Source organism: Mastigoproctus giganteus, chromosome 5 (assembly GCF_048544385.1).
Source record: "Mastigoproctus giganteus isolate SK-2022 chromosome 5, ASM4854438v1, whole genome shotgun sequence".
NCBI classification, from domain to species: Eukaryota; Metazoa; Arthropoda; class Arachnida; order Uropygi; family Thelyphonidae; genus Mastigoproctus; species Mastigoproctus giganteus.
Window position 1 is genome coordinate 208,134,277 of NC_143579.1, and position 13,539 is coordinate 208,147,815.

Here is a 13,539-nt window from a genome sequence, read left to right on the forward strand (position 1 = left end):
AAATCGCTATCCGCAACAATATGGAAACATCTGAATAGAAGAACTCCATTGAAACTAACCAAGGAGGAGACATTCATGAACATACCGCATAACTACAACCGATCAGAAGAAATTACCAACAAAGATAACTCCCCATTCATGACCTGGTGCAAATGGCCAGGACTGATGCTCTCAACGAATATGACTACCTGAATTGACATCAAAGCAGTACTACAAACTGACCAGAGTCATCACTCCTCTTCCTGATCCCATAAGATGAACACAAGACAAGTGAGACTGAACCAAGACTGTGACCTACCTGAAGTGACACTGAACTGAACATCCAAAAACCATGACTGTGACCGCAGCTACGCTGTTGCCTCGCCTTTTGGCGATCTGGGTTGGACACCTAGTCTGGCCCACTTTCTCTCCATATCCTGGCGGAGGGAGGGGCCGGGACCGTCCCCTCCCCCCCGTCTCCCCCGTTTACTTCTCCTGGTGCGGCATGGGCATGCCACACTGATATCTGGGGTCATCTACCCTATTGGCCTCATACTTCTGTCTTTCCCCCAACTCTCTCTCTCTATACATCACAGTGTACGCCCCACACGACAAAAAACTTAAACTTCCAAATTATAACAGCCAAATCGTGCATCAATTCCGAAACTTAACCTCATTAGCGAACCACCCCTTAAAATCGCGTTATTATTATTATTATTTATTTTATTTTATTTATTATTTTTTTATTTTTTATTTTTTTTTATTTATTTATTTTTATTTTTTTTTTAGGCCCTAGCCACTGAAATCTCAGGAAATTAGGTGGCAGGGCCTGCCAGAGTAAATAATTATGCTGGGTGTACCTGGTCTGCCTTCACGGGGCTGAGTGTGGGCAACGTTGGGCCCCAGCAGGGGTCTAGCGGCTAAATGGCCAGAGGAACAACGATACACAACACAATACTTCCAAATCCCATACACTTTTAAATCTCTGGCCTTAACAGTGATCTGTTACACCCACAAAGAAAACCACGCGGAGATGGGGGAAACCCCCTGGTGCCGTTTGACACGAACACACTTTACACTTTACCTTTGGGTTGCCAGGCAGGCACTTTACCCACCTGGCTAGCCCCATCGGCAAAGGTAACTCTTGATTGACTGAAATCAATTGAGATAACTGAAATCCTTCTGACACTCAGCCGTCTTATATCTCGCAAAAAGGATTCTTCTGCTCATCTTCGATGACAATCAGATTTCTAGACAAGATCACATATTTCTATTAAGGATTAGGAAAAAAAAAAAAAAACAGGGTAAGCAGCAGCTGTTATCAATCCACTGCAGGGTGGAAGCCTCCTCAACAATTCATGTTGAGGGGAACGAACCATAATCTGCCATGCTGGTAGATCCATAATCCACAGTGAACCATAATCTGCCTTGGCAGATCGATTGTATTTAGCAGTAAGGGGTTTGAACCTGGTCTACTCAAAGAGCGTATGCTATTACACTCCCGCTCCTGACCTCTCGGCTGCAGAGGCGTTAGGGATTAACTGGGTTTTCTCTTTTTTGCTCTTGGCATTACTTGTCTAACAAACAGTTGTCCACTCTGTACAAATCGCAAATCAGCCCTACCATGAAATATTGTTCCCACACTTGGGGCGGTCCCTCAAAACTTCTCTCAGGCGTCTAGATCCCATCCAAATGAGGACATTTAGGTTAATTAATGATCCATCTCTAACCAAGTCCCTCCACTGTCTATGTGCGTGGGTAGCATAGTGATGACTTCACCGTCCTCCCCTTTACCGGGTTCGAACCCCGTCGATGACGCGAGAAACTTTAGTGGGCTTTTTTCACTCCGTGGTTGGTCTCAGGCTTAGATAGTAAGGTTTCCCCCCCAGAAACTGGGGTTTTTTCGTCCAGCAAACATGTAAATCTACCAGAGAGCACACGCAATTTACAGACAAAATAAATATGGGTAGATGTAATCATTTACAGGGGACCCTAATATCATAATTTTTTTTTTCTCCACAGTGATAGCGCTACCCTACTCCACACACCAGGTGGAAACGGCTCAGGTTCGAATCCGTGGATGACTCGAGAAACTTTTATGGGCTCACTCCGTGGATGACTCGAGAAACTTTGATGGGCTCACTCCGTGGCTGAGTTAGTCAGTCTCATGTGTTGATAGCAAGGTTCTCCCCCCCCGGAACCCGGGGATTTTTGTCCGGCACAGCAGGCAAATCGTCCAGAGAACACAAGAAATTTGCAGGCTCAATACACGTGGGTAAAAAAAATCAAATTACACTTCCACTTGTTCAGATTACGAATCTAAGGGGGCATAAATTCAAATTAAGAAAAGACAGGTGTAGAATAGATGTGCGGAAATTTGCCTTTAGCCAGCGGGTGGTAAATTGTTGGAACAAACTTCCATCTGTCGTTGTGGAAGTTGATAGGTTGAATAAATTTAAGGAGGAACTGGACAGGCATTTGGAGGGAATGGTGCGATTTTTTTTTTTTTTTTTGGCTGATGCTGCATAAGCTCATACATTTGCTTTCTTGCATCACATGCCACTACTACTACTACTACATTAACCCGTATTCGTGTCTGTAAATTGCGTGTGTTCTCTGGTCGATCTGCCTGTTTTGCTGGACGAAAAAAACCCTAGTTTCTGAGGGAAAAAACCTTGCTATCTACGCCTGAGACCGACTAACTCAGCCACGGAGTGAAAAAAGCCCACTAAAGTTCCTCGCGTCATCGACGGGATTCGAACCCGGGCCTTTTCCACCCGGTGTGGGGAGGACGGTGACGATACCACTGTGCTACACACGCAGACAATACACATGGGTAGTTGAATTAACATTCTGTGTGACCCTAATACAAAGGGTACTAGGTAAGTTTTGCAATATGACGCAACAATGAATCACAGGAAGCTGCTTGTTGCTGCATGTTGAGACATGTTCATACGTGCATAGTAGCCGCCGCACCAAGTCGATGGGCCCAGTTATTCATTAGTAGTGAGAGTGTAAAGTGCTTGCGATGCCATCGTGGTCACGAAATGAGATAAGGACAGTTTTGCGGTATAATTTCGTGCGTGGTTTAACCATAGACCAGTGCTTAGAAGAAATGACTCTTGCACTAGATGATGATTGTCTACATCGTACAACGATATTCAGGTGGTATAGAGAATTCCAAAGGGGAAATTTCACTCTGGAGGATTCGGAGAGGCCGGGAAGGCCACGAACGTCAGTTACGGAGGAAAACGTTACTGCTGTGAGGAAAATGCTTGACGAAAACAGGCGAGTGACCTACCAACAGATAGAGGATACTTTGGGCCTAAATGCATCAGCAATTCGTTCGATTCTGCAAGATCATTTGCACGTGAAGAAACTTTGTTCTCTCTGGGTGCCGCATCAACTGACTGAAGAGCAGATGACACGACGTGTGACTTGGTGCCAGGAGATGTTAAAAAAGTTTGATAAGGGACAATCTCGGTATGTGAATAACATCGTGACAGGTGACGAGACTTGGCTGTACTATTACGATCTGCCGACCAAGGCTCAAAACAAAGTTTGGGTCTTTGATGATGACGACACACCCGTAATTGTCAGAAAATCCCGATCTGTAAAGAAGAAAATGATAGCTGTATTTTTCAAATCGAGTGGAATTGTGGAACGTGTCGTTTTGGACACGCAGAAGACAGTCACAGCTAAGTGGTATACTGAACAATGCCTGCCTAAAGTCATTGGATCTATGAAGAACCTGCGGCCAAAGTCAAGAATGGACACCTGGTACCTCCATCACGAAAATGCTCCAGCTCACCGCGCCAAAGCCTGCACCGAATATTTGACCACAACAGGACTGAAACTAGAGCACCCTCCCTACAGGCCAGACCTTGCTCCCTGCGACTTTGCACTGTTCCCGCATGTGAAAATGAAGCTAAAAGGGAGGCGGTTTTCCAGTGATGAGGACCTTCTACGGGCTTGGGACAACGAGTGTGCTTTACTCCCTAGTGAAACTTGGCAGAACTGGTTTAAAGATTGGTTTCGGAGGATGGAGAGGTGTATTGAATGTAGAGGAAATTACTTTGAAAAAATTAAATAAACAAAGCTGTATTGCAAAACTTTCCTAGTACCCTTTGTAAATAGCTGTTTTTTCTCCACTGTCTATCTCATAGACGTTCTGTTTCTGCTTCTCGCCTTTTCTATAGATACTTCCATGGGCACTGTTCTTATGAATTGGCTTCTATAATACCCACTTTCTCTTTCAAACAGTCCGAACACGTGCCGCAACCAGTTAGCATCATTTTAATGCCCAACTTCAAACCATAGAACCAACTTTTCTTCTTCCTCATTCATCCCTTCAACTTCCGTTTTCTGGAACAGTCTTCCTTCATATCTATTTCCTGAAAATTACAATCTACAGAAGTTCAAGTATAATGTCAACAATTATCTTCTCAACCTTCAACAAATTAGAACCCATGGTACAAAGTACTATAGGTTCTAATACCTCTCGTGCTTGGGGTTTTTCATAAAAATATAAGAAAAATCTTTGTACATATTTATAAATATAAATGGCTGGATATAAAAAAACGAAGTTTATTGTAATCAGAACTTCGGTTTGTTATCCTTTTTTGCCTTATCGTTTACGCGTGTGTACCGACACGTTGCACATCCAGTTATTGATGTTGCTTCGTACAGTTCATAGGGTTGCACATGTCGTTACTCCGTGAAAAAAAAAAAAAAAAAAAAAAAGTACTGTATCTTTACTTCTATCAATCTGACTGCTTTTCAATAGAACATTAATCATTTTCTAATTATTTATTGACATTCAAAACGTTTTTACTGGCGTTATTCCAAAAATTTTGTAACGAAAAACCGTCATGCGAAAAGCGTTACGAAATTTTATTCCAGTTTAATTTATCTTCTACTGGACCAAATTTAATGAAATTTTGCACGGAGCTTCATCTTAGCTCTATACTACATGAAAAACTTTCAAACCTCTGAAAATTGCAGTAGTTTTTTTTGTTTTGTTTTTTTCAGGATAGTGGTTGTTGTTGGTTTGATTTATTGGTGCAAGAGCTACTAAGGCCTTGTGAATACACCCATAAAAATTCCTCACTCGCTGACAGAATTAGAACTCGGGTCAATTTTCCACGTAGTCTGAGAAGTTGATAATTATAACCATTATGTTAGACTTGAAAGCTGGTAGAACGGAATATCTTCCTTTCCTTTACAGCGGAATTTACTATGATGTAGTCTATCTTGATAATTACACTGCTCGACAAAATTAACAGAACACGTAGTAAACGTGGCATAACTCGTGCAGCTTGCGATGAGGCAGGACAAAATTTGGTATGGTGGTGTACCATAGAATAACGATGAACTCACGGGGGAACCTGCCCCTGTGACTTTAATTCCCCCTATCCTCTCCCCACTTCACCTTAAATCACCAGGACTCCTTCACCATGGTCCATCCTTGTTCTTTACCCCACATTCTGACCCACTCTATTTCCTAGTGTACTCTTCAATATTATTATTATTTTTTTTTAACTTGGCTTCTGTTAGGAAGCTCAGGTGACCCTGGCAGAGACCAGCCAGAGAACTATGGACTGCAACGTGGTGACGGGAAACGTTATGTCCCATTAGGGGCCCTGCAGCCAAAAGAACAACGGAACACAACACTACTCTAACACAAAACAACACATACACCCACTTCAGGCATTTACAGAGTTCTGTTTACTTCACACGAGAAATGATGGCGCAGTTGTGGGAAGCCACCGGCGGCGCCCGAATCCAAAACACTATGCCACTTCCGAATAGTTTCCTTGTGGGCAAAAATACCTCATCACGACTCTCCTACATAAAATTGTGGGCTGTGGACTTGGCAGTCATTTCTGCAATCCTGGAGCAGGAAAAAACTATATTATAGTTTGGCATGTAGAAATAATTAGATCTTTAAGCGTAATGGAAAAGATCTCCGATGAAAATACAAATTCAGTAAAAAAATATATATATCACTATACCTCCGAGGTCAACAAATTACCCATTTCCACTGTCGATACAAGGCTTTTATTACTTAATCAAAGAAGAGAAGTTTCATTCTGTAAAGAGAAAAATATTATTTTATTTAGTAATTTCAAATCAACACGATCAAAAATAAATAAATACACACAAAACATTTCGTTAATTGTAATGTTCCCCCAGGGGCTCATCATCTGGTGAGTATGAGCTTGGCACACCCAGGGTCCTGAGCTGGATATCATCATTCTTCTCTTTCTTGATGATTCCTTTCTATCCCCTCTCCCTCCCTCCCTCCCTCTCATTGCCCCTCTGTAGCCAGGTGGGCAGGAGCAGAGTGCGTAGCACACGCTTCTTGATTAGACCGGGGTTCGAGCCTGTGACCACAAAATACGGAGGATGCGGAAAGGTCAGGGAATGACCACCGCATATCCCCGGAGCAATATGGCCTTAGTTGCTAATGCTCCTAAAAAAAAAAAAAAAAAAAAAAAACCACCTCTCTCAGGGTTACTGTGGAATTTTTTTGGCTGGTACAGCATAAGCTTCAGGCTTCTTTGCACCATATGGCTAATAATAATAAAAGCTAACTCTGTAAGCTGCAAACACGCAACACCCACTAGTAGTCTTCGAGCCGCCCTTTTCCATGAAAACCAGAAACAAACCATTTCAATTCTTCAAGGGTTGCTACAGTTAATGTACTCAGAGGAAAAAAAAAGTAAGGCAGGACCGCACCTAGCGGGTATTCCATGGTATTCAAAAAACGAAGGTGCCTGGCATTTGAGTTTGAGTAGGCATAAAACGAGGCGATTACTTATGGCTTCCTATGTCTCAAAGCGGTTTCTTAAATGAACATGGGCAGACGAGAACCCCAGCGCGTTTCTCATTGGGGTTGTAATGGCAATCAAGGTAAAGCTTATATATTATAGAATCATGGGCGCCAGCATGATATTTTGCAAGGTGGTACATGTGAGAATAAATTTTTTGCTCACTAAATTTTCGAATAAATGCAATATCTTATGGTTCAATAAATTAATGAAAATATTAAAAATTGTGTATTACTTCGAAATCCAAAAGGTGGTGCAAGTGCACCACCTTTTGGATTTCGAAGTAATACACAATTCTACCGGCGCCATGTGTAGAATAACAAGAGATGGGATTTGTCCAATTACACTTTTACAGGTGATCAGATCTGTGTATTCCCTTTAAGAATACATAGAATATAAAAAAGAAAAAAATATTTATGGTATCTTCACAATAGTGTACAAAATATTTGTATCAGATGTTTACTTAAAAAAACAAAAATGCATAACAGAATTATTTTCAGCTTCTAATAAATCAGTAGTATCAAAGTTAAGGTTTGCAGTTTGCACTCTAAAACTGTTGCCGATTTTGAAAAAGAAATTCATGAGGAAATTCACGCTAGGAATGCTTGGTCGGTCATCGAAATTACAGACTGCCGTTTTCACTTAAGTTTGTCTTCGAGGTGCATTCAACAGTTGGGCATTTCTGAGAAGTACAATGACCATTCTTCTGGATTTAAAAACTGGCTGATGTGGTCGTTTGGTCTATCTCTTCTGGATCCTGCAAAAGTATCAAGAGTTTTATGGAAACCTAGTGCTTCTTCTGCCGTCTGATCACGTACAGCACCTCTCAGATTATTTGGAATGATCATGATAGCCAAATTTCGGCTGAATATTTAAGTTTCCTTTGAATGAAGTGGCTTCTGGGAAAGCAACCAATACATGCGAAATTCGGTAAAGAATTCAACACACTTTATACCAAAAGCATAATGTACATGTAGAGAGCCAGTGCAGTGCACCAAAACCCCCTGCTATTCTTAAATCGAACTACAGAGGCCCCAAAATCAAATTTTGCACTGAGATGACAAATTGCACTGATGGAGGTGGAATAGCAAAACGATTTGCTACGCTGCCGCTCCATCCTAATATTTTTGTATTTATCGATACATTAATGTTTATTCAACTGGAGATATACAGGGCAATGCCAAAACATCGCCGGACGGGTCTCCCCTGGGACACATTTCCGATAGAGGCGCAAAAGTGAGATAAATAAAATTTAAGTTGTAGGGAAGCAGAATGAACTCTGGGAGCTGAATTAGTTAAGCACAACCCTCAATATATATAGCATTAAATAGTTTGAATGCTGCAAGGAAATATATTAATTTAAAATACAAAATGAAGAAAGAAAGAAAGAATATATCTTTATAGACTGACAAAAAAAATTATAATATTAACATGTTAATAAAAATTTGGAATGGTTTTTTTTTCTCAATAAAATGAAAATAAATGGGCCTGTCGTTTTGGATTCCATAGTTTAAGGATAAATGAATTCTGTGTAATCCAGAAAAGTCTAACAGCATTGTTTTCAAAACTTGGAATTTTGATCGGAACTCTACGCAGATTCCAAAAAATAACTTTTGGGAATATTTAAAATTAAATATATTCTTATACTTGCGAATTTCATACTTCCAATAAGGTTGTTCAGTCTATCACCTGTTACCTTCATATGGTTTAAAAACCATATGAAGAAGACAATTTCACATTGCAAGCGTTTTTTAATGTAGTTAGTCTCTCTCTCTCCCTTCCTTTCTTTCCTAGTACATGCACTAGAACTACTTAAGTAGCTACTAAACTAAGAAATGCAATTCTCAAATTGATTCGTATACAGTAGATCTACAATGTAATTCGTTTTAATATTCTATTGGATTACTTCCAGTGCAGTTAGTACACATCCCCCAGGAGACAAATGGCGGATGGGGGGCGGAGAGGAATAGGATTTATCTTGCAGCTGACAAACAAACAAAAAAAAAAAAAAAACTATACCTCAACCCAAAGGAAAAGTTCGAATCCAAATTAAGGACAAAACAAAATTCTAAAAAAAATTGCGAAAATATATTGCGATCGCGTAATGTTTAATTAAACAAATGGCATTGGAGAACGTCAATTGGAAGCTTTAGGGATAAAAATAATTATAATAACATGTTTGCAAATACAGTGTTTCCCCATGTATAAGACGCACCTTAATTTTGGGGCCCGAAATTTGAAAAAAAAAAAAATGTATTACATAAAGTTATTGAACTCAAGTTTTATTCATCATAAAATTCATGCAACTCCTCGTCACTGTCAAACCTCCCATCCATTAGCTTGTCCTCATCTGTGTCTGATGACGAATCAGTCTTCATATATTGCCTCGTCCTCAGTTCCATCTATGGCATTTGAAATGCCACACTTCTTAAATGACTTGACAACGATCTCAATCTTGATATTATCCCAGCATCTTTTCACCCAGGTACAAACTTCTCTTATAGTTGGGTTCTTCACTCTGGCTGCTGGTGTCAAATTGTCCCCAGAAGACTTCAACCATTGGTTCCATTTGTCTCTCATGGCAGCTTTGAAGGGTTTGTTAATGCTGACATCAAGTGGTTGGAGCTGGGATGTCAAGCCTACAGGTATGATGGCAAGTTTTGTTTTTTGCTCTGCAGCAATCTTTGTGTTTTTTTGTTATGTGTGCCCTGAACTGATCAAGCACCAATAGGGCAGGTTTGCGTAAGAGCCCACCTGGTCTCCTGCTCCAAACTTTCTCAAACCAGACCTTCATCCCATCCTGATCCATCCAACCCTTGTCATGAACGTGGACAATCACTCCTCGAGGAATGCCTTCTTTTGGCATAGTTTTGCGTTTGAAAATCAGCGTAGGAGGCAGCTTGGTTCCGTCGGCACAACAAGCCAGAACAACTGTATAATGGCTCTTTTCATGTCCACTTGTCTTCGCAGTTAGTTTTCACCCCCTTTCTTATCAACAGTTCTGTTACTTGGGACATCAAATTGAAGGGGGACTTCGTCCATATTTGCAATCTGTCTCAACTCAAACTGATGTGTCTTCCGACATTGAATGACAAAACGATGAAATTCAAGGACCTTCTGCTCATAGCTTTCAGGCATCTTTTGGGCAAGTTTGGTGCGTGTAAGCATGCTTAGTCCATTCCGTTTCATGAACCTGACACACCAATTGTATCCTCCTTTTAAATCAGTAACTTCTTTTTCATCAGCAATTCTTCTTGCCTCATGCTAAACCATCTTTGTGGACACAGGAATTCCAATTGCCCTTTGCTCTTTAATCCATATCTTCAATTCCCTCTCTAAATCAGGCCATTTTGCTGACTTGCCTCTCATGGCCTTCTTCTGCCGTAGCGTTTTCAGTAGGGTTTCTTCTTCCGTAGCCAGTCTCGGATTGGGATTGTTTTCTCAGTTGGAGGAGGACCAAACTTACGTTCGCAGCACGATTTCCATTCACTTTTGCAAACTGGATCACTTTTAACTTGAATTCAGCACTATATGAAAATCTTTTCTGAGCCATTTCTGGGCAGAACGTGGCAAAACGTAACCTAATACAGTATACCAGTAACAAGTGCGAAACAATGAGCGCAAAGACAACAAGCGCGAAAAAGCGGGAAATGCAAGTAAAAAAAATCTACAACCACCGTATAAGACGCACCCAGTTTTTATACCCCAAATTTTCGAAAAAGGGTGTGTCTTATACATGGGGAAATACGGTATATATAAATTTATACACTGGTTTTTTTTGTGTATCTAAATTGACTAGGTGCATTAGAAATGCATGTATTATACAATTAATAAAACAAAACAAAAAAAAGTTCTGTTTATACTCCAACGCGACCACTAAGTCACAGGAGTTTACAATCATATCAACAATGAATGCAATCCGTTAATTAACCGCGAGCTTGAACCACGATTTACCCAAACGCGTGTGCTAGGTGCACACGCGTTTGGGCAAATGTCGTACTTGACCACTCAGCGATGGCGGGCCGAAAAGAAATATGATGCCCGATTAGGAAGAATTACGAACTTGGAGAAGGAAAATTCGCAATACCAAACGGTTAAAACCGGTACAAAATGAACCCACTGACCTTGACCACATTTTGTTTACAAACTAGTTTAAAACACGTGCCCAGTAAGAACTCTACGGAACGCCATTAGAATAGAAACTACAATTAAAAGAAAAATTGTTTAAACAGGTGCGCAACCAGTATGTTTTTTTTCTGTGTGTGGGGGTCACAATTGCTGTTTTGACATAGATAAATTTTCTCGAATTTTTTTTTTTTTTTTTTAGTTTTGATCATCTCTTTGGTAGTAGGGGGGAATAAGAGGGCCGGAGTGCCCTGGGTGTGTCTCTATGTTTAAATGATAGCATTTTTATTTATGATACAGTAAAATAATTGCTAAAAATGCAGAAATTCGCAGTAAATGAAAATTTTTTTTAAAAAAATCTATTATTTATTGCACGTATGCCTACCCATGTTCGATAAAATGCATAATACGAAACACCAAAGATACTCAAATTATTATTTTAAGGGCTCCCGACTTGTCGCTCATATTCGGGTCTATCATGCCAGTCTGCGTTTGGTGGGAAATTATGTTGTGCGGACTGAAAAACTTGGAATAATGCACGAGTAAACTACTTCCTCAACTGCCTCCATTGAAGAGAGATTTAGACATTACTTAGATCGTCAACGGGAATCGAACCCAAACCTCACCAAAGAAATGGCAGGCAGCGATAAATCGCTGAGTAAGCTACCACGGAAAACGATTCCACGTATACTTCAAATTGCAAAATAGGAGGAATTGCTTCCCTAATCTAGTTTATCAATACAAACAGCATTATTTCTACTCTAAGAGGCTGCCAAGGAAGAAAACAATAAAATAAAAAATGAATAAGAAGCAGACACGTACCTAGTAAAATACTTATTTATATTACATACATGCCCGCTTATTCTTATCTATATTTTTTACCATAGTCAAACTTCATTTCCGCGTTTATTTTTATTTTTAAAATAAAATTTTTAAATAAAAATGTTTATTTTTTTAAACATATTTGTACACTTTTTTTTTCATTTGATTATCAAGAACAAGAAATTACATACCTCAACAGCAGCGAGTAAACGAGAAGACAATATCCATAAACTTTTTTTTTTTTTTTTTTAGTGATGGAGCTTTATGAAAAAATAATATATAATATTGCCCCTTGCCTAATTCGAGGCAACGAATACTATAGCAAACCACAGAGCTAAAGTTCCAACGCAGTTCTGCCTGTAAATAATTTTTGTGCACTGCTTATTTTTAATTCGTCACTATTGATAATCCAGATGCGCAAGAATTTTAAAGAAAATGAACTAAGCTAAATAAAGATTTACGCGCGCACTCACACATATATATACTCTTGCATATTAATTAAGACACGTGAACTGTTAGGCAACATATACATTCATAAGCAGGAAATGCACCACACATTTCTAAACCATTTTCTTGAAAATTTATTTGCAATTTTACTAATTTCGGTGAATAAAAAAGGACAGAAAGGAAGAAGGAAAAAAAAGATCACGCTACCTGATAAACAAAAGCTGAAGACAACTTAAACGCTCAAACTACCTTGCAGGCATTTAACCTCTCTGGTATTTTCCAAGTCTGCTATTCGCTAGTGAAGTTGTGCTTTAAAGAGTGACAAAAATGATATCTCTGTAATTCTTTATCGTGTTAATGCGCTTTCCGTTGCAACTTGGGAAAAACCCATTGCGTTAGTCTGTGGACAGAAGCGGAAATAGGTAGTGTTGATGAGGAAGAAGGGAGTCGGGGATTTCCACGCGCATTTATTGTAACTTCGTGTACACGTTGAAATTGGCCTATGTGCATGTGTATACAAAAGCTTCTGTTTACACTACACACATATTATGTAATTCAAATTTTCATATTCTGTCACGGGTTTTGCTGAAAGGCACAAGGAATTGCAGCTTCACAAAATTAAGGGATTTTGTAATCCAACTTTTAGTTTCTACTAATTCCCTGACATTCCCTATTTAGATACTCCCTCTCTCAATAATTGCAGGATGATTTTAAAGTTGCCAAACAGTTTAACTGTTTGGTAACTTTAGAATCATCCTGAAGTTACCAAGCAGTTTAACAGGAGTTGCGAAACAACAAATAGGCCAATCGGCGAAAGAGATATACCAAACGACTTTATACGAAAAGAAAATAATTCCAAAAGAAGTTGCAGGAAACTTGCGCAATGAAACCATAATAAATAAATCGGTACCTGTCTATATATCTATGCATATTTTACAAACCTAGAAGCACTAGAGAAACACTGAACATGTCAAAAATCTAGCAATGACGTCGCAAGACTACAACTCTTCTAATCAAGATTTTCCTACTACGTTTATCGTAGAGGTACGCACATTGGTACGCAGCAGAGGTGCGCACATTGAGAGATCGAGCCCGTACTGCCACAAAAAAAAAAAAAAAAAAGCTGATCCGTCATTAACCGTTGCGCTGGAATATCGGCGTAATAAAACACTTATCCTACAAGGGTGGTCGTAACTAGTATGAACAGGAATTTATTTTGTATTACACACGTTTCGTGGCGCTCTCTGTCGGATGGTTCTTTTCATAAATAAAAGTAATTTGGTGAAGTAATTCGTGAAGTAATTTGGTGTGTCGTCTTCGCCAATCAGTCCAC

General features: G+C 39.7%; 1 protein-coding gene across 3 annotated transcripts in view; it reads right to left on the reverse strand.

Annotated features, from left to right (window-relative positions):
* Positions 1 to 13,253, reverse strand: part of LOC150086044 (opioid growth factor receptor-like protein 1) — an 80,222-nt gene extending 66,969 nt beyond the window's left edge. Inside the window, exons 1-2 of one of the 3 annotated variants that reach the window (XM_090373674.1) lie at positions 13,148 to 13,253; positions 5,994 to 6,071 (exon numbers count right to left, since the gene is read on the reverse strand). In XM_090373674.1, coding sequence (XP_090229800.1) covers positions 5,994 to 6,017 — 24 coding nt within the window. In that variant the 5' untranslated portion in view covers positions 6,018 to 6,071; positions 13,148 to 13,253. Of the gene's footprint in view, positions 1 to 5,993; positions 6,072 to 11,950; positions 11,996 to 12,413; positions 12,793 to 13,147 lie in introns of those variants that run through there. The other 2 variants (XM_090373673.1, XM_090373675.1) reach the window with 2 other exon arrangements.
* Positions 13,254 to 13,539: the final 286 nt, after the last annotated feature.